The sequence below is a fragment of the Echeneis naucrates genome, chromosome 14, assembly GCF_900963305.1.
Source record: "Echeneis naucrates chromosome 14, fEcheNa1.1, whole genome shotgun sequence".
Taxonomy (NCBI): domain Eukaryota; kingdom Metazoa; phylum Chordata; class Actinopteri; order Carangiformes; family Echeneidae; genus Echeneis; species Echeneis naucrates.
In genome coordinates, this window is record NC_042524.1 from 2,262,058 (window position 1) to 2,289,632 (window position 27,575).

Consider the following 27,575-nt stretch of genomic DNA (forward strand, 5'->3'; position numbering starts at 1 on the left):
TACTTGTATAGTGTCTCTTCCTTAAACTCAGTTATCATTTAACATCTTACAGCATACAAATGTAATTCATGCAAATGGTAATAAATATATGGATTTAAATCTAAACACTCATCACTCAGTGTTTATCATTTATTTCATGTCACTCCATCACTTTATTTTTACTGTTATTGTTGTGATAACTTTTTTCTGAGAAAGAAATCTCCACTTATCTGTTCAGTTTTTCTCCTTTCCTGTCTTTATTCTGTTATCTTTTTATGTGTGAGTCCTGAGAGCAAATTAAAACATACAGTCCTTCCATTTCTTGACTTTTCAACAACAAATCATGAGTCATTCATTCATTCATTCATCCATCCATTCTCTTTTCAAACCTCCAAACTGTACCGTGCGGATTTTATTTTGAAAGCCTTACCGGAAATCTCCGGTCCACGGCCGCTGCTAGCTTAACGCAGCCGTTGCGATGTTAGCCTGTTTTCTTGGACGCTCCTAGCTTCTTATCCCTTCACACTGGTGATTGCTTCAAGCCCCCCCTGCAGGAAACCATGGCCGAGGAGGCCTCGGGATCCCCGCAGCCGTCCCAACATGACGGTAGGTGTGTTGGTGTCTGTGGGGGGGTTTTGTTTTGGGGGTGTTGAGGGGCTGGAAGCAGCGAAGCCAGCGGCCTCTGCATCCTTCACAACATGAGCTAGTTAGCATCATCGAGGCGACGTGTCACTGTCTGTCTCCGACTGTTTCTCACACATTCAGCTGGTTTTTGTTGTAAAAGCTTCTTGTTGCCAGGTTGTGTTGTTTGTTGTGTTTTTTTAAAAAAACAGGCTGATGTTATTTTGTGTTTCCAACTCGTGTCACTTTAGCACGTTAGCCGCTGTTAGCTGCTAGCCTGCTAGCTGCGGCTAAAGTCTGGACTCGGTTCTCTCAGCAGGTCGGCTCCGGCCCGGTCCCGGTCCGCCGTTTAACTCGGGTGTTGTGGCTCTTATCAGCCCGTTATTACGTGCTGAGTGTGACCTGCACACTCACTCAGGGGCTGGACCAAAATACAGGAGGTCTCTCCCTCTGGTTCCCAAACAGCGGTCCGGGGACCATCCTGGGTCCTGCAGGGAGCAGCTGTGAGTGCACATTTAGTCTGGTACCAAACCTGATGTGCATCATGGGATGTTTGTTTATTTATTCAGTTTATTCTAACCAACACTGAATCTAATTTGACTGCAAGCTGATTGGATAACTGATGCTACAGTTTTGCAGCAAAACCTATCTGAAGTGTGAGAAATCTCTATGGACATTTTTAAAGACATAAATGATGAATAAAAATAAGCCCCTTAGTTGTAGCTGTTTTTGTTTATGGTTTTAACTTGAAGCACTGCAGATCTTTGCACATGCATCTCTGAGATGGTGGGTTTATTAGAAATTGCCATTCTGACCTGTTGTGACTTTCAAGTGTTTGCAAACTATCATCATGTGTGCTTTCTCCTTCAGATCACCTGAGTGAGCTCAGTGATTCATTACAGAGTTTTATCGTCACATAAACCTTGACAAGCCTAAATTATCTGACCCTTGACTTGTTTTACAAGTGCTTAAGTTGTCAGCTCTGGCGATAGAAGGATTACTTGAAGGAGACTCTTTTGGATAACAATGTAATGTATGTTGTGAGTTTGAGCTTTTATTTACTTTTAGCAACAATATTTTTTAGTTACAGTTTCCCAGTTTCATAATTTTGCTGATTTTCCTCATCTTTAATGATATGAGAGATAATATTTTTGGTTTTTGAACTTGTACTTTGGGAAATTGACGATGGCATCCCAGTGTTAGTAAGTAATTCTCAGTGTCCTCCAATGTTTTCACAGAGAAGTGATTAATGAAGACATTTTTCTGCTCATGGAAAATTGTGTTTACTGATGGACTGAGTTTGAGATGTTGCTGCAGAAAGAAGATGCGTCTCGTTTCATAGACAGATCACTTGGTGAATATACCACCTATTACAGTGATTGATAATAGCTGCAGTCATTATTGTTGTTATTAATTCATAAATGTTTGATTATGAAAATGACAGAGAAACCAAACAAACTGATGGTGTGGTCTGTTATCAAGCAACAATGTCAAATATTTTTTTAGTGGCAGTATCTCAGCTTTGCAATTTGCCTCATCCTCTTGCTGTTTATCAACCAAAACCATTTTTAGATTTTGCCCTAAATGTTTGCTAAAAATTTGGGATGATTCTGCAAAAAAAAACAAAAAAACAAGAATTGAGCTTCCTGCTCTCGGGTGAGCTGCTGTAAGCTTCAGCGTAGTTTTATTGAACATTGCACATAATAAAAGTGATTAGCAGTGAAGCCAAATCTTAATCTACTAACAATCAGTGAAGGGAACCGCAGCCGCAGGATGTGCGTTGATGTTTCCCTTAAATAAGCCGCTCTCGGCTTCATCCATTTTTAATTAGCTTCATATTGACCCAAGATTTGCCACATTTGTGTCACTGCTGGAACAAGTCGTGTGATCTTACTTCATCTGTATTTGCATGTTAGGCAAAGTGGCATTGAAGCTTTATTGTTTAATTCCTGGTTTCATTAATAAAGCGATGTATCAGATTTATGTGCATTTCCTGAATTTTTTGCTGTTTCAAAACCGTTAATGTAAAAAGAGTGTAAAACTGGATGCTAAAATCTGTCTGAGGCACATGTGAATATATGTTGAGCTTATGTGGTGGTGGAATTTGTGCTTTGGCAGTTGTTGAGCTGTCACATGATCACGGTGGACCAGCCTGCAGTTTAATGCTTGTAAATGTTTCCATGCGTCCTCTGTGTTTTAGACTATCTTTGCCTCCATGTAGGAAAAACCTGTGACCTCAAGCCAGTTTGGAAGATTTGAATACATCAGTTTGATCTTTGGAATGATAGGAAAATAGAAAAATATACTGCATATTTTTTTCTGACCAGTGAACGTGGATTTCAGACTTCAGACTTTTACCCCAATCTTTTACCCCATTGTTTATTTCTTTATTTATGTATTTGTCACTAATTTAATGGGCATAGGTTACTTTCTTGTGTTTTTTTTTATGTGGAACTATGCAACCCTTGCAAAAGCAAGCAGAAATAAAGTTTGATATGATATTTGAGGTTATGCAATGTTTTGGCAGCTACTTTAAATGCATTAGAGGGAGTTCTGTGTCCAGGAAACTTGGACGTTCCAGCCTTCATGGCCAAGCGGGCGCAGCATCTCATTCTTGATCACAGTAACTTGACTGAGTTTAAAACAGAGCTTCACATTTTTCTTGGGAATTAGGGAGTAATTTTAGCCCCTTATTCCTCCTGCAGTTATTCAAATAAATCAAACTTGGAGGTAAAATGTTCTTTTTGGTCAATTGTAAATATTGGAGTTTGAGTTGGAGTTTTTTATTTTTCTTTGTTGATCAGATGTTAAATCTAATGCATAATCAGTAAGTTTGGCTGAGTGCATCATTATATGATATATTATTTTATATTATAATTACTCTGAGAGCTGACAGGAAATGAATGAACTGTTTTGATGATGATGTTTTTATTCAACATATGTTGCAACTGCTGTGATTGTGAATGAAAGAATTGAATTCTAAGACCTTGTTTAAATTTCAGTTCTTTAATGTCCTGTGTCGTCGTCATGTATTTATTTATTTCTTCTCTTTATCATTCAGAGGTTCTTGAGCAGCGAGTGGCAGCTCTGGAGCAGGAGAGGGCCGACTTCATTAAACTGAAGCAGCAGCTGGAGGCCGAGTTCAACCAGAAAAGAGCCAAATTCAAAGAGCTCTATATGACCAAGGAAGGTACGGACACCGGCTTGTACCAGCTCCCTGAAAGCTTCCTTTGGCAATAACACAAAACAGCAGCGTTGTTTGGTATTTTGCTGATCTGCCCCCCCACAGTTATGTTCTCCTTTATGTATCTCTCCAACCCCCCCCCCCCCCCCCCCCCCTCGCTTCCTTTTCTTTCCCTCTTTCCCTCCATCATTCACCTCTGCTCCATCTCGTCCCTCTTCAGTGGAGTTTAAGAGGCAGGCCGTCGCTCTGGAGGGGGCCCAGGCTGAACTAAGCTCTGTCCAGACCGAGCTGGCTCAGGCCCGGGCGGAGATAGAGACCATCAAAGAGGTGGCCACCGTGTCGGAAAACACCAAGCAGGAAGCCATCGACCAGGTCCGCAGCCAGTGGCAGGAGGAAGTGGCCTCACTGCAGGCCATCATGAAAGGTGACAAAGAGAATTGAGCCCTTTATTGTCAGAATCAGGCTTTTTTAATCTACCTCTTTGGGTCAACATTGATTGTACACATATTAACGGGTCCTAACAGGTTGTCTAAAGTAAGATGAGGCTAATTTGATCTTCTGCTCAGCAGTGAACTGACTCTTTCCATTCACGGCTGGTAAAAGCTACGTTTACGAAACATAAAATTTCATTTTTCTGTCTTTGTTTGGAGCGGAGGAAGCACAGCCATGTCTCTTTATTCGATGTGGCATGAAGAGAGTGGAGAGGGAGCTGAGTGTAGGAAGTAATAGATGCGTCCCTGAAGACATTTTTTACTCTCCGTAGTCGGAGAGAAACAACTGTTGCACACAAGAACAAAGATGGATGTGCTCTTTTCGAGAGCTTTTCCTTCCAACTGCTTTTGTACTCATTTCCAGCTGTGAGTGCAGAGCTTGTAACACGTTCACTGTGGGGTTTTTTTGTCGTCGTGTCGAAATGTGGTTTTGTAGATATGCTCCTACTGTAGCAGGAACCAACACAGGGGATGTTTTGTTCCTTGCAGCAGGTGTTTGTGTGTCTTTCTGACTGTGGATAGTTTTGACGTCCTAAAAGCATCACGACTGTGAAAGAAACATGACAGGTAGATCTGATAAAATGGAGTCCCACAGTCTAGTTTTCAGTTTCCAGTCCAGAGGCTCTTGAAAATTCTTCTCTTGTGACCTCCTGAAAGGCTTAACTAACCATAACTGGAAGTTTTTTGTACTTTCTTACTGTACAGCCGACAGCCGCTCTTGTTTTTCTGTCTTTTCTTGTTCTCTAACAGTAAACTGATGCCTGACTTTTTTTTTTTACTGCTGGAAGCTGTTGATCTTGACATGCCAACACCCTGATATTTACATAATGTTTGTGGATAGAAGAGCATTTTAATTTGCCTTCTCTTTAATAGATTTTACACCTAAACTCGAAAAAGTTTAGTGTAAAAGAGCAAGACGCTGTTGTAAGCAAAGCAGCTGCCTAAATTAATTTCATCTCCTAAAGCTGCAATTCTCCCATGTTGACGTGCATCAATGTCTCCAGGGAAAAAAGACCTATTAACGAGGTCCGTCAGGACCGGTGTCATCGTCTGCCAAGTCCCTGTTCCACTGTGGTTTTCTGGGCCAAACCGAGAACGACAGAAATTATGGTTTTAGATTATTGGAATTCCACAGTTGTTGAGTTCCGTCGTTGTCCACGATTCTACATAAATGCAAAGAAATCACCCCATCAACTGCAGAGTTCTGCATCTTGGCTCTGAGCTTGGTCCAAAATAAATTAATAAATAGATAAATAAAATATCAAGTTGTCCACCTCATCCTGGTCCAAGCATCTCTGCGCTGGCTGCCCGTTTAATTTAGGATTGATTTTAAAATTTATTTAATTACTTTTAAGGCCAGGCTTGAGCTGGCGGCTCCGTGTATCTCTGAGTTTTTAATCCCCAAATGAGCCAGGACAGTGAGTTCTTTGCTGATTGTTTCAAGCTTTCGGCTGAAAATCAAAGGAGACAGAGCCTTTGCTGCCAGGGCCTGAAACTTTGGAACAAACTAAAAGAGGAGGTCAGACTTGCAGACTTTTATCTCACTTCTTGAGGCACATTTAAGATAAAAGATATTTTGCTGTTGGGATGTCTTTTTGCTTTCATTTGAATTTAATTTAGATTTCATTTGATTTGTCTGGATGTCTTACAGTAGACTTGTGAAGCATTTTGCATTGAAAATACTTTTCAACTAATTGCTAACATTATTATTATTATTATCTAAAAGGAGACAGTATGATTTATTCACTTGATGCCATCAACACACATTCATTGCACCACCTGACATGTATTAAAGAAGATACTGTGTGATCCGACGCACATTCAGATTATTAGATCAAACCAGATTATCAACTACACGTCACTCTTTTTGATTGAGCATCAATATGAACCTTCAGCTAAAAATGTTTATCATGCCAAAATACAAATATGAAGCGTAATCAGTGAAGTGTTCAGATTAATTCCTATCAGATTTCTTAATCTCACATGGAAGTGTTCTATTCTTTACACATTGTATGTTGTTATGATGTGTATTATATCTCTCTTATATATTGTGGTTCCTCTTCCCACAGAGACAGTGTGTGAGTATGAGGTCCAGTTCCACCAGCGCCTGGAACAGGAGCGAGCCCAGTGGAACCAGTACCGCGAGGCAATGGAGAGGGAACTGGGCGACCTGAGACGGCGCCTCACCGAGGGCCAGGAGGAGGAGAACCTGGAGGACGAAATGAAAAAAGTAGGCCTTTAAAAGTCTTACTGGGAGAATTTACTTGTATCTTTTCTGGTATGCATGTGTTTTTACATGAATATTCTGCACTGCTGCTGTCTTTGTAGTCTTTGGTGCAGCTTTTTGTTGAGAAGACGCAGACCTTATATTTTGTGCTGAGTAGTCTCAAGTATTTAGTGTTTGCCCTTGAATTTCCCCAAACAAACAAACAAAAAAAACACTGTAGCCAGCTGGACGACATCCGAGGTGTTGACCAATATTGGATTTTGTAAGATGAAGCCACGATTCCTGTTCGAGTTAGGCTGCTAATGGTTGACACTCCTGTTATTCTCACAGCTGGCGTTTGTGAGAAATTCACGTTGTATCTTTTTAGCTGTATGTCTATACAGATGTATGCGTTTTTAATGAGGGCGTGTAAAACTCATTTAAAGGCCCAGGAGGATGCGGAGAAGTTGCGTTCGGTGGTGATGCCCATGGAGCACGAGATCGCGGCCCTGAAAGCCAAACTGACTGCAGCCGAGGACCGGGTGAAGGAGCTGGAGGCTTCTAAGGTCAGTCAGCACGAAATCAATGATCCAATGTTGAAACAGAGGTGAACTGGGTGTGATGCTCACCGAGGCCGCCAGCTGCTCTTTCTGGGTGAATTGAATGGTTCAGTAAATTATAAATAAAAAGCCTTTCTTTCACTTCACGTTTTCCACGCTCACTTCCCTCAGTGCAGGATACGATTATACTGCACAGGTAGACGCCACCTCATGTGACACCAAATGCTACAGATATAAATTAAATTATTTACTCCTCCTCGTGATGGTTATCAAATCTCTAATTCTTTTAATGCTTCTCTGATTGTGAAACAGACATTGAACTTATTTCTTTGGGTTGAGAGAAAGGTGTTTTAAGCAGAAGCTCAGTGAAATTCTTTTTGTTTGTTCTGCTCGTACTAGTCAATATTAATGCTGTAAGTGACGTATGTGACGTTTTCTATATTCAGCACAAAGAATTATTTAACAACTTCACACACAAAAAAAGCCTAAAATATATTGTTGTGTTGTATTGTAGCTGCTTTTCTCATAGATAATGACATATCAGTAACAGCTTGTTGAACTGCCTTGGTTATTATAATTAGTCTATAGTCTCTAGAAGAGCCAAAGTTTTGGTTGGTAAAATTAGTCCAGATTATCCACAGCGACTAAAATCCGTTCTTACCCTGCCGGTCAAATAAAAAGTAGCCGCGCTGCACAAAATCCTTCAATCTGGCAGCCCTGAAACGAATCAAAATGAATATTAAAGGAAGCGCTGTGTTGACAACTTGGCCCCAAATATCCCCAAAGATGAAAGAAAATTCATCAGAGCTGCGTGTTATGATTTTCTCTTACAGGTGAAAGAGCTCAATCACGTCCTCGAGGCTGAGAAATCGTGTCGTACAGACCTGGAGATGTACGTGGCTGTGCTAAACACACAGAAATCTGTCCTGCAGGAGGATGCAGAGAAACTACGGAAAGAGCTCCATGAAGGTATAACTTGTATGCTTTTTTTAATGAGAGTGGCAGGTTGGATACAGGTAGAGTTCTCAGAGAGACAGTTTCATTTTGAATAACTGCTCTGGTTTGTCTCGTGTGCCTTCATGTGATATGGGGCATCTTGAAAATTTGATATCTTTATTATCTAGAACATTTCCTCTTTAATTACTTTTCTTACTTTTCCAGCAACAAGTACATGTCACAATTTCAAAATCACCTTGTAGTCACTTTGAAACAGGAGCTTCTCTTTCTGTGTTAAAAATTTAGAGCTCTATACACCGTTACTGCTTCTGGCACATCGTATTAAACCTCACCACACGTCCTCAACCTTTGCTCTGCTTCTCATTTTAGTCTGTCACAAGCTGGAGTTGGAGCGACAGCAGCACAATCAGCTGAAGCACACGTGGCAAAGAGCCAACGACCAGTTCCTGGAGTCTCAGCGCCTCCTCATGAGAGACATGCAGAGGATAGAGAGCGTGTTGTCGTCTGAGCAGCTCCGCCAGGTGGAAGAGATGAAGAAGAAAGACCAGGTAAACACAACCACATAACAATGCTCACTGTCTTTGGGGTCTCAAGGAATCTGCTCTGGAGAAACTATGAAAGGGGAAAACAGCAGACTGAATGCATATTTATACGGTATACGCAAATGGTTGACACGTAATTAGGTCCTACTCTCCTTTGCAGGGCTGCCAATTAATTGACTTCTGTAATTTAAGAAAATAACCATAATGATTAGGATTTGATATCAAGTTGAGTGCACGGGGAAGTCGGACGTCTACATCAAAACTGGTTTGGAAAACGGTTCAGATTGTTACAGCTGCAGAAACAGCAGCGTGATATATTTTGTAAAATGTACAGGTATGAAATGACAAACTGCAGCACGGGCAGCCAAACTCAAACCTCTTGCGGTGATGTTGCTACAAACCACAGCAGGAGTTAAGCGTTTGTAACGAGCCCAACTAGGAGCTGTCACATTCTCATTTATATATTTCTATTTTCTGGTACTATGAGGCTCATAAAAGTAAACCCAACCTCCACTGTCAGTGTGTACTAGCTGACATGTCTAGTATAAAACCTTAAGCTTCTCTCTGATGTTTGTATAAACCTTTTAGACACACTAAAGGCTCTTCGATTTTTCATGACTGTTTATTTTTCCTCAAACCAACTTTCTCTCCTCACTCTGAGATCAGAAAAATACAGGATTGATCCCATTTACTTGGCTGCACAACTAACTGACAGCTGCTGTTTCACGCATGGCCAAATCTTGTTAGACAGAGCTGATCCTCGAGTTTGAGGAGAAAAACATTACATCTCCACCTTAAACCATCACAGAGCAATAGCTCACAATGCTAATTTAGAAACTTATACGCTTCTGTGGGTTTAATGGGGGTTTATTTTGCTGTATAACATTAGAAATTCCTCTATAAAAGACAAAAAATCAAAGCTGAACACTATAATCTCTATAAGGTTTTAATTTCTGGTTGAGCTTTTGGTTTGGATTGCACAAATATTTATGGTAAAATAATAATAACAAAAAATATCTTCTCTCCATGCAAGGAGGAGGATGAGAAGGAGAGACTGAGCCAAGTGAAAGAGCTGCAGGAGGAGGACGGGGGAGACAACACGGAGCCTTTAGAGGATTTACTCCTCGGGATGAGCGTTGAGGAGGTATGAGCGTTGTGTAATTTGATAGGTCCCTGGGAGAGAATGGAGCAGGCCATTATCGTCTTGCTTCACATTGTATTCCCGTTTGAGTGGAAAAAAGGCAGTGTGGCACTTTTGTGTTATGATTTGATGTATTTTGATGCCAGTGATGTTGAGAAATCAGTTATATGGTCTGTTACAGAGGTGAGCTGCTTTCAGCGGGACACACACTGGACAGATTAAGCTCAGTGTTCCCCTTTAACCTATTTTGAAGGTGGTGACAATATTTGATTAACTGACAGTTTGATTGATAGTTTGGCTGACAGACAATTAAGATCAGTTGAACTTCTAGCTTATCAGAAAATTTGTCCATCTGTCTTCAGTTTGAGTAGTTCCATGGTCCAGTTCCCCACATGGCTTCTGTCTGCTGTTAAAAACTGCAGTGAGGTGTTTTTAATTTTAGAGTAATATTCTACATATTGTGTCCTCCTGTGCTATGATATAAATAAAATTGAACTCTGCTGCAGACCACGCAACCAACCATCTGTGATTCCATACTTTACTTTTCTTATAGTCATGATCAAAAGAACAAGATTGCTGATACAAGCGGCCAAAAGTGTTTTCTCCACAGAGTGGCTGGGGTCTCCCTTAGAGATAGGGTGAGAAGCTCAGTCATCCACCAGGCCGCCTGGCACGTCCAACTGGGAGGAGACCTCAGGGCAGACCCAGGACCTCCTCTCTGGCCTGGCCCCAGGAGTAAAGCAAGTCTGGGGCTCCTTCTAAAGCTGTTACCCCCCCATGTTGTGATACTTGGTGTGTTACCACCACCTGTAAATCACTGGAACAGTTTGACACCACAGGCAGGAATGTGCTCTTGTGTCCTCATATATTTGCAGACCAGTACAAATACAACAGTGATCCACTCACAAACAACACTGGAGGCCAAAAACATCCCAGGCATCCTGTGTGTGTGTGTAGAAGTTAAAAGTTAAAAAAAGTGCTTAGTGTTGAGCTACATTTCATTCTCAGCATGAATGAAATGTGACACTGCTATGATGATGTCTAATCCCGTCTACTCTGGACTTTACTTGCTCTTTCTCCTTCAGCCTCACACCAACCACAGCGCCCATGGCTCCATGCACTCCTTAGACACGGATGTGGTGGCCGGGGGCCCCATGGACCCGTACAAAGACAACCTGCGGAGAGTCCAGTCGACAGACAGCCTCGGTTCCTCGCTCTCCGCCCAGCTGGGCCTCGGTGGCCAAAACCACAAGGCCAAGTCAGCCAGCCACTTGGATGAGTCGGACTTTGGGCCGCTGGTGGGGGCCGACTGCGGGGGGACAGACAGTAGTTTTGGCGAGACTTCATCCATCAGCTCGATCAAGCTGACGGCGAGCCACTTCCTGCTGACGAAAGATCAGGAGAAGGCCATCAAAGCCATGACCCCTGAACAGGAGGAGACGGCCTCTCTGCTGTCCAGCATCTCCCACGCCCCCGACACTGCCTACTTACCGCCCGCCGGCTACCGACTGGTCAGCGACAGCGAGTGGAACCTGCTGCAGCAAGAGGTGCAGCCGCAAGGCTTTTTCACACTAGTTTAAAGCATTTGAACACCCTGCTGGGGTGAAATGTGGCTCAGACCAATTAGTGCTTATGGCAGGATATTACATTTATAGAAAGATTTTAAGAGGGCTGGTTACTTTTGATGAATCACAATTGTGCCAGAAAAATAGGCTCGATTGAACAAATAAAGCTGCAGATCATGGCATTCATTTTCTGATTGTGTAGTTATGATCCCAAACTGATCCAGAGGAGACAGACGTAACATTCAAGCTTTTGATGGGGATGCCAATTAGTCGAGAGGGCAGATCCCAGATTTAGGCCTATAGAGCCTAGAGGGGAGCACAAGATACATTATTCTGCACGAGTACATTCACCTATGAGCAAATGCAACAATATTCTGTTCTCTTTCCTGGCACCAACCGGACATATTTCTTTGTCTCTTTATTAAAGTGGCAGAGGTAGTGAAGGAAAACCCAGCACTGGTAATCTTTTACTTTGAGAAACAGAAGCATATTGTTTTTATTGCCTCTATCACCTGACACTTCACCCTTTGCCCGCATGAATTTAGAATTGCAAATGGGCAATCAAGCTTTGTAATTCATTTGAAGAAATTTGTGAAATGATGGGTTTGGAAATAGTGTCTTTGGGTCATTACAATTTATTGATCCCACAGTTATATCTTTGGAAACGAGACCGGGTTTTGGCAGTAACTCTAGAGTTACTCAGTCGTGGTGCTAGAAGAGGAAATGTTTAATTTCAGTCACTCATGTAAATAACTCTTGGTTAGAAAACAAAGTGAACTATCAAATTTCTGTAATTGAAAACACTTTCAAAAGGTCTTTCTGTCTGTCTGTGGCAGAAACCAAAACTTTCCAATATATAAGTGGTGAGATGTTTTGTAATGAAATAGTTATAATAAGGTATCGTTTTCAAGGTTTTCCTGTTTTTTTCTGCCACCAGGTGAAAAACGCTGGCAGAAAGCTCGGCCGGCGTTGTGACATGTGCTCCAACTACGAGAAGCAGCTGCAGGCCATTCAAGGCCAAGAGGCCGAGACACGAGATCAGGTTCATGCCTTCACTGTCACTTACACCTTTTTTGTTATACGAAAACATGAAACTGCGGGTGGTTATAGAAGTGTGGTGGATCAGCTGGATTCTCTCTTTCACTCTCCTCCAGGTGAAGAAACTGCAGGTGATGCTTCGTCAGGCCAACGATCAGCTGGAGAGGACGATGACTGAGAAGCAGAATTTGGAAGATTCAGTCAAAGCAGCCAACGAGGGAACAGCTGCTAAGGTCCAGACACAGTGAACACATTCGTCACTCCACAGCAATAAAATGAAACAATTATGTTGATTTTTCTCCATTGAAATCTCAAATATGCTCAATGTTGACAGCGTTTTTATGTCTGAGTCTCAACTTACCGTCCAACAGTTAGAGGAAAAGAAATTTATTTAGTTTCTCTTTCTTTTTTTTTTTTTTTTTTTTTTTTTTTTGAGTTTCTTTCCCCATCATATTGGTATTTCTCTGCCTCATTTAGTTAAATTCTGCATTAAGTATGGAAGGCATAAAACAGGAAGCAGGGTCTTTAAATCTCGACAGAAATTTCTGACATAAATAATCGATATGGCTGAAGCTGATATGCTGAGCGGGAAGGATGTACACAGGAAGTAAAGCATTTTTCCTGGGATCAGTGAGTTGCTGTGCGGATAATGACTCAGTTCCCATGGCTGGTTTTGTTTTCACTCCGTATGTGAGTGTCTCATAGAAACAGAGTTCGAAGATGGCGTAAGAATGCATGTCGATGGGTGTCGGAGCTGGTGTGAACTTGTTGAAAGTGCAGCCTGAAGTCATTTGCATTTCACCAAACTAGCACCAACAGGAGCAGTTAGTAGCAGTTGGTGTGTACTATCAGATGTGCAAATATCTGTGACCGGATTACTGTGATCCTGAATGGCACTTAAAATGTGATTATTTCAAGGCTATTTTCTATGATTTCCAAGCCATGTATATTCACATTAGAGACACTTTTGGCAACATGCACAGTCTCACATTTAGCTGGTTATCTTATCACTGAATTTTAATGTCGTGAAATGGGGTATTTCCTTTGTGGTTGTTTTGTTATGCTATATGGCGGTTGCTTTTCTGCCCTTGGTATGTTAGAGCACTGACTCAGGGAAAAAAAAGGAGAAAACATCTCCAGAGTTCACGGCTTTAGAATAACAATATTTTGACAGAATTTAAGTTGTTGGTTTCCTGTTTCAAGGTGCAGATTTGCATCAGCATGAATGCAAAACTGGTTCTAGTGTTTTTGTCTCTCCTGTACAGCTTTGGTATTTTGGTAAGTTGCTGCTGAGGCTGGAGATGTGTGTTGATGGAGCAATGCAAAACAATTTGGTGATGAGAACACTCAGTACGTAGTGCGTACCACCATTTACCCACTTGAACCACCTCAGTGATACTTTTTCACAGAGCGTCCGTTCTCTGTGCTGTTTTTATCACAGCAGTTGGTGGAAATCCACACAAGCCTCTCCGTTTCATGTACAATGTGTTCTGTTCCATCATTCAGCGTCTCACTAACTCTTTAACTCTTTATTCCCCTGCAGCTAACATTTCTTTGCACCTGCAGAAAAATGCCCCTCACAAACAGCTTTGTCTGAAATAATATTGTTAGAAATTCCCATTATTGTCAGTATGACACATTAAATAGCTTAAATATTCAGTTTAGTACCATTTATAACCAAAAAAAGCTGATGAAATCAGAGAATTGGCCTGAAAAATGACTGAAAGAAGTGATGTGCAATGAAAATTACAGCTGATGAACTTCCTACTGATTGATTAATTATTTCGGCTTTGAAGTTATAGCAGTAGATGAAAGATTTATGCTATATTTACAATGCCTTTTCACTCAGTTAATGACGTCCCTTTACAGCCATCTGAAAGCAGCAGGTGTGTGTTCCTGCTGCAGCATCTAATTTCAGTGATTTGTGGCGTTGTGAAAGTGAGACCTGCTCGTTACAAGAGCCAAAATAATTGCTAACCTTTGTCCACGTCAAACTGGAGGGTTTTAACAATATTTTTTTATTTTTTTAAATGTGAAATGCTATGCAAACAAAAAATATTTAGACCACCACTAAAATGCTGTACATTGCTCTGGACTAGCCGTTCCCATCGATCCTCGCTCGCTACCAAGTTGCCGGGGCAACAGCTGCATGGATCGTGCTCCGTCCAACACAAACCTGAGCCTGGAACATCACATATTTCATTTTTTCCACCTGTGGATGATGATGAGCGGAGTCATGATGGTGTTGCTTCAGTGTCACTCCGTGTGATCTGAAACAATAATTTTGTCATAGAATTAGTTGTTAATTGTTTAATCAAACATTTATTATAGTTCAATGAATATTATATATTTTAATATAACATTGATTAAATAGTTGCTTAATGAAGCTGATAAACAAATCACACCCAATGATTTGAGCCGAGTTCAGCATATTATTCTTGCATATAAACACAGCTCGACCTGCAGCTGACGATTTGATTTATTTAGCAATGCTCATTATTTTTTCAGCTGATAGATTTAAATAATGTGAAAATAGTAAAGCCTGTTTGCATTTTGTAAAGTTCAAGGTGAGATCTTCCTTTTGCTTGTTTTATCTGAGGTAGCATTTAAAACCCAAAGATGATACGACAACGATCAAGCAATTAAAAAAGTTAAAATGTAAATACTGATTTAAATAACATACTTAAATGAAGTTACAGATTTTGTTAACCTTAATTTCCTCTCTTTGGGTGGATTGTTCACGTGCCTTTTTTGGAAATTGAAGTTTGTGATGTTGGTTTTCAGACATTATCCTGCTGTTAGTACAACATAATGGGGAGAGGCTGCTTTTGAATGGGATTTGAGGAGCTGATGGGATTGAACCTGAATGTGAAGCCGGTAATACTTCTGCTGATAATGTATGATAATGGATTCTTCTTCATCCCACACTGCTGCTGTGTGCACACCGGATGCAACAGAGGCCTCTAATAAAGCTTAAGAGTGCAGCCATACTTCAATGCACTTCTCATTCATCATGAAAGTGAGACCTGGTTTCTGCTTAGGAAGGTGTTTTCTGGGTCTTACTTCTAAAACCTGCACAGTGTGACACCTTCAGTAAAGCAGCTGTCCCACTGGCAGGAGTCAGGACTAAAGTCCTTTATGATCTGATAACGGCCTGCAAGGTTTCTGCAGTGCATCCGAGAGCAGTATGTTGTCTCAGCCTAGGCCACAATCATTGCTGCGGTACATGCACTTTCACGTTGACCACAGGTTTCACACGTTTCTTGTCCCATGATTAATTTTAGACAGATGTGAAAGCCTTGGGACTCTTAATAACGGGCACAAACACTGTGTGTTGTGCCAGACCCACAGTGCTGCAGCTGCTTGACACCGGAAAGATAATGAAAGACCAGCAAAGTTAAAGATGTCAGAGGGGATAAGAGTTTGACAGTTATGGGAGACTGTGTTATTTGTAATAATAAAGTAAACAATTGACCAAATTAGTACAAATATGGACAGTATGAGTGCTATAGATCTGTATATGTGAGTGTAATATTACAATTTGTGCCCCAGCCCATGACACTGAAACAATACAGAAGATGAAAAATGCCTCCACACATCTCAGTTTAAAATGAAATAAGAAGAAGATGGCAACGGCCAAACGACAAGCTCCAGGCTTAGTAACATGATAATCTCGTCTCGGGTTGACACTTTGTTGACACTCTTGCCTGAGTAATGTGCTTTCTCTGTCGTGTTGCAGGTGTCTTCCCTCATGCAGAGGGTGCAGGAGTCAGAAACGCTGCTCAGCACACTACAACAAGCCTTCAGTGACGCTAAGAGGAGCACGCAGGAACAGATGGTGAGCAGCGTATTCCTCTGTTGGCCCTGTGTTGCCTGTTCTCGACAGCTGTGTTTGTAGATCTCTAGTTCCCTCTAATGCCACAGAGTCTAATATCAAACAGGATTTTGGTAGCGCTGACAAGAATTAAGCTCTACAAATAAGCGTATCAATTTTATTTTGACAATAAGCCCTCGCTCTGTTATTTGACATGGAGTCTAACTGATTTACAGCTCATATATTCTGTTTTTGATTAATTCTCTGTGACCTCTTTGACCTAAAACCCTGCAAGACCTTTTGCCTAATGGAGCTGTAACTTTGTGTGAGAAACACCTGTATAACACAGAGACCTCTGAATTTTCAGGTTTAAAAAAAGATATATCTTCGGTAGTTTTATATTTATATACTAACAGCTAAATGTAAAACAAACAGAAAGTCACTCTCTGGAAGAAAAATGCTGCTTTTATGTAATATAACTGTTCCTCATTACCACGAATATTTGCTGACACAATCGAGCTGTTGGCTGAATTTAACTGAAATATATCAAAAAGCTGCACAGCAACCACAACAGGCACAAAACTAATGGAAAGATTTGTACATGGCACATTACTGACTACTAAAACGAGAGGCCAAACACGTGAGGCAGACATTTTCAATAATGAATGCGGGGCTGTAAGTTGTATCAGCACAAGCTTGACTGCCAAAGCAAGTAGACATTCTGCTACATGTGGGTTTGGTAAAAAGAAGCATGAGTCTTAATACTGTCATGAAATGACACATACTGCTGCACCTTCTATGTGGAGAAATGGAGGAATTGTGTCTCCAAAAGGAGACGCATGCTGGTGAGTCACTCTTAATGTTTTGAAGTGCTGCTGGTTCCTTAACACAGGAGGTTCAAGAAGGGGAACATGACGAGAGGGGAGTGATTTTTTTTTTTTTTATATTTATTCATATTTTTCCCCCCTTGTTTCAGGTGGTGCTTGTGAGGTCAAGGGAGCAGGTGGCAGATGAACTAAGTCGACTACAGAGAGACAACGAGAGCCTGCAGGGAAAACACAGGCTGCACGTCGAACTACAGCAACAAGAGGACTTTCAAATGCCCAATACTGTGCAAGTATGTGAAAACAAAATCACATTTGTTAACCTCAGTGTTGGCATCATGGAGGCGGGGTGTGGACCCTCAAACTGAAACGTGTCGCTGGCATTGCTGTAAAGTAGAAGAAGCAACCATTGCAAGTCGAGATAGGTCCTTTATTAATTTATAATAAAGTTCTAGTACAGCTTTTAGACAACATTCGATAACTTTTTCCTTGTTTTGTTAAATGTTATGATAACTGCACTCAGCGCTTATTAATCGGAGTCAGTAATTTGGAGTCATAATGGAAGCGATGATAATGTTGGAAAAATACAGAGGATAAGATGAAAGTTCAATAAAACTACGATTTCCAAATCTGATCATCATGACACACATTGCCAACACAAGAAATGCTGTGCTCAATAAGAGCCGCACATTTAAGGAGAGATGTTCAGGTATTACTGTCAAAATGTATGAATTCAGCACTATACAAACCTTTAAGATGGATTTTATTGTCTACAAGTTAAATGTTAAATTGGTCCTTCTGTGCTGACAGCTGAGGTTTCAGTGGAAAATCTGTGCAAAGATTTATTCTTTTGTATACTTCATACTCTGTTCTGGCAGATTAATTATATTTTCATGTTGAGTTTGGTATTAAGTCAGCCTTTGTTTGTTTAAATTTGTTCAAGTCACACTCACGTGTACAAGTTACTATGTTTAGTGACAATCCACTGATCGACAAAATGGATTGACGTTAACGGGACAAGATAATCTCAGCTCAAACTCCACTTTTGCATTTTTTCCCACAGCGTCTCACTGCTCGGCTAAGAAACGTTGAAAAGAAGCACTGAACAGTCGAACACGAGTTGTGATTATTTTGTCACACAAGGTCAAGCATGGCCGCTGGAATGGCTTAGTTTATTATGAGTTTATTTGAGCAGAAGCGTCTGGGTGCTCTGTGCTGCATTTGCTTCTTCGGGTGGGAGTCTGCCCTCCATTTATAACCCATCACAACATGAGCGATGGTGTACCCATTCATGCCACACAGAGAGTTGTGAAGCTGACACCAAATTATAGAGAAAATAATCCCTGCAGTGCAGCGGTCAGAATCTGACTGCTTCAGCGGTGATGCCTTCGTGACTCCACCAGTTCATTTTCAGACGTTAATGGCACCAGAGCTCATTTTGAGCTGTCTGACGAGGTGGCAGTCCGGTGTGATTTTTTTTTTTTACTTTATGCCGTCCTCTGTGTTCAGGAGGTTCCCCTCCAACACACACATCTTCCTCCCATGTACTCTTACTCATAGCTTTTTGCTGAAGTGGAGATAAAAAAAAAAAAAGAGTGGGCCTGTGATTTTAGATGTTATTGCACACATAATGCTTCAATCTGAAACAAGATAGCCAAAAATTATTTTATTATGAAGTGAACAGATGCAGCGTTGCCTCTCATTGTTCACGCTGTAGTGTAACAGCATTTTTGCAAACAGCAAATAATGTGTTGGTAACTACTCTGCATATAGTGGAACAATATTTCAGTTTTAATTGTTTCACGACATACAAATAGAAGTATATCATCGCCATACAAGTGCACTTCCTAGAATTTCCATTCCATATTGAGTTTCCTTTTCTCTGTTTTATACTCTACACATATGACAATGATGAATCCCCCATTTAAATGCCTTCTTCAGGAGCTCCAGGGCGTCGTGGTGCGGTTGCGTGAAGACATGGTGTCGTTGCGGACGTCCGCCGATCACATGGAGGAGAAGCTGAAAGCCAAGATTTTGTTCTTGAAGGAGCAGATCCAGGCAGAGCAGTGTCTGAAGGAGAACCTGGAGGACACTCTGCAGCTAGAGATCGAGGGCTGTAAGGAGGAGATAGGTGAGACTCGAACCGTCGATTGGCTGATCAGCTGTGCTGTAATTATCAAACCGACTTGTTTAAAAAAAAAAAAAAAAATCATTTTTACATTCTCTTCTGTTTCTGCCTTTGTTTCTTTGCCACTGTCTTCTTCACTGTCATTCAGACATCTTGGAAGGTACGACAAACGCATTGAAGCTCACATTAACTGCTTTTATGTGTTGTGTTCATGGCGTGGCTGTCACACTAATAAATGTGCTACCTTACGACGTAGCACTTCTCCTCACAGCATTAATGGATAATTCACCTGAGTGGGTGTTGTCTCACTCGTCAGATTAGTCATCACGGGTTAATTCTAGATATTATAATGAAGTCTGTGAAGTTTTTCTCTGTTGTGGTTAACTAAGAAGGCTTGAATCAAAGGCAGCTGGATTTGATCGTGAGCCTGGAGAGGTAGCTCAAGTCTCGTGTCCTCTTCTAATTCCAGACTCTATTTCTCTACATCAGAAATCATTATACACACACACACACCACAAGTATTCAAACGATAGCATGCCGTTCGTCCTTTCAGATGTTCGTGTCCATTACTTGCCTTTTGTTGCAGGTAATTACTGTGTTTTGGTCAGATCATGTCGTTTTGAAGTATTAAGGCCTTTATAGTCCAGCTTCCTTTGATTCAGCTCCTCTTTCATTTATTCAGGATATTTGTGTGGGCCTCAGTAGGATTTCATCAAAATTAGAATCCAGGTCCGATCCTTTCTGGAATCTTCTGAGATAGTCTGTTTCTTGGAGAATCGAGACATGAAAACCGCACTTTTTTTTTTTTTTTTTCAACCACACAGATTCTACTGCGGTGAAAGTGCTCTGTGACATCGTTCTGACTCATTTACTCCTCAGTGCGATGCAGAAATGAAAAGTACAGAGTGGAAATAACATTAATCATTCAGCAAATATCAGCTTACTGGCTCTATTCAGATATCTATGGGCAGTTTAGTAAAATAGTTGGACTCAGAACCTAAATGTTAGAAATGTGTTGGGGTTTGTTTTTTTTTATAACTAAAGAATCAGACTCATTTATTCTCAGCTCAACTGGTCACTTTCTCCAGTTGGGTCTGTTTTTGGTTAATATCTGTGTTTGGTGTAACATTACATATACACAATGTTTGAATTAACGGTGCAACTAATCTATTCATTTAATTATATTTTTCATCTATTTTATGAATTGTTTGTTGATGAAATGTTTCCACAAGCAAACAGCCCCAAACACAAATGTTAAATCTAAAATAATATAAAACACAGAAGACTCCAACATTTCAAAGGCAGGGATCTCAGATGCTTTCAACAGCCAAAATGACTGATAAATTTCTCACAACCAGCTAATCTGTGAATCAACATTGTGCTGTGTTTGAGCACATGAATTCACACAATGCGCGTCTGACTCTGCTTGGTACCAAGTCGCTTGTTTCACAGTTGCTTGTCTGTCAGCACAACGCTTTTTTTTTTTTTTTTTTTTTTTTTTTTTTTTTTTTAAAGCTGAGAGTCTATTAGATTTTAGAGTTTGTCATTTAGTCCCGTCACCGTTTCACACAAGACAAACACTCACAGCGTCTCACAAGACAAGCTTCGCCCTCATTGAAGGTGCAGCTTTAATGCATTATTCATCAATTGTCAAATAATTTTCAAGGTATCACATTATCCTTCCAGAGGGAATATGTGGGCTTTGAGATTCAGATGAGTGCTGTATGATCCTCTAATGATATCTCCTTCGCACAGCTTCTTTCTCCAGTTTGAAGACGGAGCTGGAGCGAATAAAAACTGAGAAGGAACAGGTACGTACCTTTTGATGTCACCCAGCGTTCTACCTCCTACAGGGAAGAAAGTTCGCTTCGAGTACTTCTAAACATGTTGCAAATCATACGATACAGGGGAAGCCAATGTATGAGATTTCTTTGATGTGCCATTTTATCTTCCGAAAGAGCAGTCAATACATCTCACTTGGTCACAGGAGGCGTATAAATCTTTTCACGTGTCTGGTTTGAAAATCTGCACTAATTAATAATAATGAGGCATACCATTACACGAAATGTGAAATGGGCTTCTCAGAGCAATAAATCCACAGAGTTATCACCTGACTCCATAGTTTCCCTCTGCTCTGCTGAGCTTTTCAGCCTTGGTTTGGTTTTATGGCCTGAAGCTATAATGTTAAGGTTCACACTCTCGTTAATTTGGTTTCCAGCAGGCAGCTCATTTCAGCAAAAGAAAAAAGCTCTGACACCGTGATACCGTGCCCAAAATCGCTCATTCGCTTATTTACTTTACAACACACACTGATTTATTTCCTCTGTAGTTTGATTTCACATACTTTTCAGTCATCAATGTAGAGTTTAATTTCTTGGAGGTGTGATGCAGCTAGAAAAGCTCCAAATGAGCTAAGCGCCCTTCTGATAATCGGCCAGTATCTTCTTTGATTCAGCTAAAGAAATGTTCAAATCACTGCAGATTGGTCCACCTCTAACTGAGACCATTTGTCTTCCAGTTTTGAACTCTTGGTGGAATTCATGACTTGTAGTCCTTTTTGCTGTGTGCTGATGTGCGTAACCTTGTTTATGCAGCTGGAGAGAAGTCTAGCAGAGAAGACGGAGGCACTGGAGAGCATCCAGGGCCCGAGGATCATCCTGGAGCAGCAGCTCAAAGAGCTCACCACTGCAAAGGTCAGAGTTTGTGATCATTATGCGTTTACATTTAACAAACCGAACTTTGCTCAGAATCCTCCTTTAAAAAAAAAAAAAAAAAGGCTGATCATGTTCGAGTCTTCCCAACACATTTCTCCCTATTAGGACATTACAATCTGCCATATTTCAACCAAAGTCTTAATCTTACTTCGTCTGGCACAGTGACAGAATATAGAAAATGTCTCAGTTAATATTGTGAGTGTAGCATGGGTAGTATTCCAGTCAGTGGTGATGCTCTTCACATTGTGTGCTTCTTTTGTTGTTAATATTTTACAGCATTTTAGAAAATCCAGAGCTGCTTGTAAAAACTGTTTTGTGATGACATCCAACCATAAATTCAGTCACTAATGCACAGGCGACATCATTTTAAATTATTCAGCAGAAGTCTTGCAATTAAATATTTATTTCAGTTCTTCAGAGTTTATATTGCAATTTACTGGCTCCATTTAGCCTTTCTAATCGAATTCATGTGTGTTTGTGTTCACCGCAGAGTGCACTAGAGAGTCAAGTCCTGGATGAAAGAGGTAAAGCTCAGCGGCTGCAAACAGAGCTGGATGTCAGTGAACAGGTTCAGAAGGACTTTGTCAAACTTTCTCAGACTCTTCAGGTAAGAAGGTTTCATCGTTTGTCTGTTTTCATTCAGAAATCCAAAAAAACTGAAAAAACTGTGAAAGCTCTTAATGGAAACACACAATGTGCAGGACTTGGCAAACCTAATTCTTGAAGCTGAGAAAATAAACACAAACACCAGAGATAAGGAAAGAAAAATGTACATGTGAAATTTTACTTCAGGAAAAGTTGGGCTGAACGTAACAATAACAAGTAAAATGAAACAAGTCAAAATATCTGTAATTAAATCATTAAATGAAATCCATCTGTGTTTTGGACAAAAGCAACACAACCCTGTTTGTGTGTCTGTCCACGTCTTCAGGTACAGTTGGAGCGAATACGACAGGCGGACTCCTTGGATCGAATCAGAGTGATCCTCAACGACACCAACTTGACTGACATCAACCATCTTCCAGAGACATGATACCACCGAGTGAAAACTGCCTTCAGTTTCATTCCCCTCTTTCTCTATCACTGGCCCAATAACATTATTGATCTGAACCCTTCCTCCTCCCCATAACCGCCGTGGACGAGTCTGGAAGGACAAAAGGACAGGACGTGAGGAGCTTGTGTCCTTTTGTGTACATTATAATTCATGGATCACAGCGCGGATAGAGTAATGAAGAAGAACACTACTAAAATAATGTAAATAACTAAATGTCTGACTGCGGACGGAGGGAGTGGAGGTCCATCTTTGTGTGGGTCAGTCTGTGTCTCGTTTCTACTGTAGATATGACTGTCTGTGTTAGCTCAACCAAAAAAAGGTTTGTCGTCTCCTTAAGCACTTTTTGTCTGCAACTTATCTCTCCAGGTAAATAGAAAACAAGTGGCTGCATAACTTTTCTCCTTCTGTTGTCCGAGCGGTTGATAATCGCTTCCTTGTTCCACTGGCTTGTTTATTTTTTTGTTTCCCCTTCTGTCCCCGCCCTTCTCTTATTTCTGGCTCTTTTTCAGTGTCATTTTCCACCTCATTCTGGTCACTTCGCCCAAGTAGAGACACAATGAAGGATGGAAAATACTTAAACATAACTGAACTGGGATAAAGACAAAAAAAAAAAAAATCGTAAATGTCCTCCACTGTCTGCTTTGGTTACTTGCTCTTAACGCCCGACAGTCTAGTTTTAAAGCTGCAGAAGCTCAGTGTGGAAACGTTTGTCATGTTTCTTGATTTGATGCAGAAACACTAGTTAACCCAGGCGACGTGAGGAAAAGGAGATCGGCTGTCGACATTGGATTGAAAAATAACAGATTTGAATCCACACTTTGCTCCTTTTATTCAGTCTTTGTTCGTGAAATTCCAAAGCTCCCTAATTCCATCGGACAACTTTTAATCTGTAACGGAAGAGCACATTGTCAAAACACCGACACAAGCTGTTTCTGTCCCAGCAATGCCGAAGGAGGTCAGAGGTCAGATGAGGGAGTTGGTAGGAGAACGCCTCGGGGTGGTGGGAGGTTTGGAAAAACCAACCTCTAACTAACAGGCCACCCTGCTGCTCCCTGAAAAGCAAAGAATGGAGTCTGCTAAAGAAAGTCACGACTGCAGGAAAACAGACTTTTCGTGTCTCTGAGTCATATCTCAGTCATCACTAAAAAAAAAAAAAAAAACAAAAACATTCTGTTTTCTGTGAAGGCCGGTGGCTTTAAGTGAAATGACATGAAGGTTTCAGGCTGAGTGAGTTGGAAGCAAACCACAAATAATCTGTTTGAAATGTGGAGGTGAAAAAACAGAAGACAGCAGATTATTTGAATTTAATCACTAACATGTAACAGTAGGATTGTGCCGGAAATGCTCAGTGTAAAGGCTGAACAGATTCTGAGACGTCCAACGTTCACGGCAGCTCCACGCAGCGATTGGAGCAGCCGGTTCGAACTTTCCCCCCTTTTTAAACCCATCACAGTCAGAAACAGCCGACTGGAAGAGCGTGAAACAAACCAGCCTGCACCCAGTGTCCAGGTATCTCTTCAAGAACTTCCCCTCGGGTGTCCCTCAAATCGCACATCAGGGAGAAGTTAAAATCTGCAGACGACTGTAGCTCTTTTTCCCCCTGAGGTGTAAAACTGTCCATCCAGGGAATAAACAAGCCTGAGAATTTTCACAGGAGGCGTGTTGGTTGGGATGAGCCGCAGCTCAGGAGGCCGTGACACTATTTGGCTGCTACACACCCTCATTTGTCAGGTTCAGGCTGCCACTGTGATCCTCGAGTGCACAGGAAAATGTGCTTCTGAGTATTTAGAGATGAATATTTAGTCAAGAGTCCCCCTGGAATGATTACACCAACCGCTGAGAAACGTTTTACTTTACTGCTTCGGAATGTGCAGATAGAAAAAAAAATGCATGATTTTAATTTTATTCACTTTTTTTTTCCCCCCCTCATCTAGGAACCCGATTAGTAGTGTCAGTATTTTCAGACTTCTCCGTGTGGACCATTTCCCAGGAATTAGCAGCCACGGTGTGCTTTGAATAAAGATTGTGACTCATAGTTGTGCGCTCATTTGAAATGGTCAGACACATCAGGCCGCAAACATGGTTGAATGGAAAATATGAGGCTGAATGACTTTTCCCCTCTTGTTTTAAAAAAATAAAATAAAATAAAAAATCCTAAAGTGGAGGGAGAGACTGTCTTTACATTGCATTTCAACAATATACTATATATATATAAAAATATATATTTACTGTACATGCATACAGCAGCATTGTATGATTTAAGGACATGTTGATCACTGTTTGTTTGTTTTTGTTTTTGCATGTAAAACATTTCCTTTTGTTGCATATGTCCATACTGTAGATATCTTGAGTTGATATTTATGATAGATCCATGCAGTGTGTTACGAGATAGTGTGGATGTGTGGGCGAGTCAGCCTGAGTTGCACTGACAGAGACCTGTATGCCTTTGGTTTGTATGATTGTGGGCTGAAGGGTTGTGTAGTGAGAAGTAGTGAACTCAAATTAGATTTCTTTTTTCTCAGTGTGAATCCTGGACGTTGTTTTCTCTGATGGCCTTACTGCATTGGCTTGGTGTGTTTTTATTTTTGTGACATTTAATGTCAATTTAATTTAATGTCTCGTCTTATCAAAGTAAACCCCCCTCCCCCCTCCCCCCTCCCCTCAAGGTTGTCAACAGACATTCACTAATTCACTGTGATCATGCTGAAGAGTTGGTTTTTGTCGATATAACATCGCTGGGCTGTTTGCGAGCTGTGTGGTAATTCTCTGAAAAATGATTGGAGTACCTGTTTGAAGAGTAAGCTCTGAAAGCTCCGTGCTGTGCTACTCGGTTTTTAGCCATAAACACAGATTCACTACTAATCAAGCACATTCCTTTGTGCAATCCAAATATTTCAGTTTTAGAAGAAAATGATTGGTGGAGAGTGTACAATTTGCAATTTTGGTAAAGCCAAGTTCACTGAAAATGGTGTTTAGTGTCTGTTAAATTATACAACACTCAAGTATAAATTAACCTGAATCACACAGTCCGTTCTTGGTGCGTCATACGCAGTGACATAATTCAGACTTGATTAATGGGAACATTAAAACAGAAAGGTGATGAGATAGATTGCGCGTTTAAAGGTTTTTACTCTTAATTAAGATGAATTAACTGCCGAGTGCACAGTGAGAGCTTTCAGATGCAGCTTAATTTCACTGTCATGACCAGAAGCGTTGTCCTGATATGTTTTTCATTTAATCCACTCTGGGATCAGACTGATATTTGTGTTTGCTAACTTTGATATTTAGCCCCCCCCCCCAAACAAAAAAAAAAAAAAAACCCAGTTTGAAGGACACACTACAGACTCAGTTAGTTGGAGTTTCTACCTTTTAAAAAAAGATTATAATAAGTAAATATTATAATATTTGAAAATTGTAATAAATCAACTAGAGGATTTTCAAACTATCAGGTCTGAGATGGCTGTGTAATTACAAGATAAGACTGAAATGTAGTTTTGGATTCCTCTACCTGCTGGCTTTCCGGCCATTATCAAGGTTCTGTTTTGAATAGCGGCTCCAGAAACGCAAGTTACACGTGCCTGCAAGGTTAGATCTTAAGCTGTCCAAGAGGAAAAATGAATTTCACAACATTTGCTGCCCGTTGACTTTGTGTCTTGAGCTTGAATAAACATGGTCATCTCTTCCCTTTATGTTTGAGCGGAGGAGCGTTTGTAAACTGTAACACAAGGCCGTTTTTAACAAACCACTGGTACTGCACGTGCAGGCGCATTTTGGAAGATTTGTTAAGACGATTAAAAGTAAATCATAAATACAAACTTTGGTCACATGTCACTCTTTTGTGAAAGACATTGTGGGAAATTGCACGAATGGCACCTGTTGGGTTCTGATTCACAGTTAGGACAGAGAATAAGAACAATAATTGTTGGTTGTAGTTTTACAGCTCTCCTATGATGCAGGATTTGTGTGTGTTTATTGCTTGACACAAAGAAACTGAAGCAGTTTCATTAAAAACTTACTTGACAATAAACTAAAAATAGATTTTGATGCATCCATCTGAGATGGATGGAGGACGGGTCAAAGCTGATTATCTAATTGATTGGTGCAGTTTGGACCATTGCCCAGTTGGTAATCCAACTCTGCAGCTATCACAAATTAATAATTCACGTAAAGTTTATTGTGGTCTTTAAATAGCTGTGGCTAATATTGTACTGCACAACAAGAATAGACCCAACGTAAGAAATGGGGCCCGAGGGAATGACTCCAACACACAAAAACACAGATTAAAAGAGAAATTGTGGTTTTGAGTCTTTCCATTGTTGTTCAGCGTCTCGTGTTTTGGGTATTTTTATAAGTTTTGCGTCTCTTTTGTGGCCAATTGTTTAACTTTCCAACAGGAAATGTTTATAGTCACTTCAGCTGGTTCATTTATGGCTTTGGCACATCTTGTTTCTCTGATGTTTCCACTTTTATGTTTCCACGTTTATTATGTCTCAGTGACGCAGTGAGAACCATGAACATACTGCAGACACATCAACATGTTACACCGACATGGCAATGTCAGCACAACATGAAACAAAAAGCAAGTCACAATTGAAACAAAGTACGTTGTTGGTCACTCTTCTCGAAAAGTTCTTTTGACTGCCTGTTTAATGTCTGCTTTGGCTTCACGTGTCAATCATTTATATTTTAATTCCTCTTTGTTCCACCAAGTATGAGTTGCATCCTCACACATCGAGCGTTCTTCCTGCATGGGTTCC

The 27,575-nt window shown here is 40.7% G+C and overlaps 1 protein-coding gene across 4 annotated transcripts; it reads left to right on the forward strand.

Moving 5' to 3' along the window:
* Positions 1–451: 451 nt before the first annotated feature.
* On the forward strand, positions 452–26,141 carry rabep1 (rabaptin, RAB GTPase binding effector protein 1). Of its 4 annotated transcripts, none has more exons than XM_029519391.1 (19): positions 452–585; positions 3,662–3,790; positions 4,005–4,208; positions 6,345–6,505; positions 6,928–7,047; positions 7,875–8,010; positions 8,368–8,546; positions 9,574–9,684; positions 10,767–11,228; positions 12,184–12,288; positions 12,401–12,517; positions 16,024–16,122; positions 17,075–17,215; positions 18,864–19,053; positions 19,199–19,210; positions 20,806–20,861; positions 21,645–21,743; positions 22,255–22,371; positions 22,696–26,141. In XM_029519391.1, the coding sequence occupies exons 1-19, from the start codon at positions 540–542 to the stop codon at positions 22,795–22,797; spliced, it is 2,586 nt and encodes an 861-aa protein (XP_029375251.1). In that variant the 5' UTR covers positions 452–539; the 3' UTR covers positions 22,798–26,141. The 4 variants fall into 4 exon arrangements, with proteins under 4 accessions (XP_029375251.1, XP_029375250.1, XP_029375253.1 ...); XM_029519393.1 differs by having other exon boundaries at positions 540–591; positions 3,686–3,790; XM_029519390.1 differs by lacking the exon at positions 19,199–19,210.
* Positions 26,142–27,575: the final 1,434 nt, after the last annotated feature.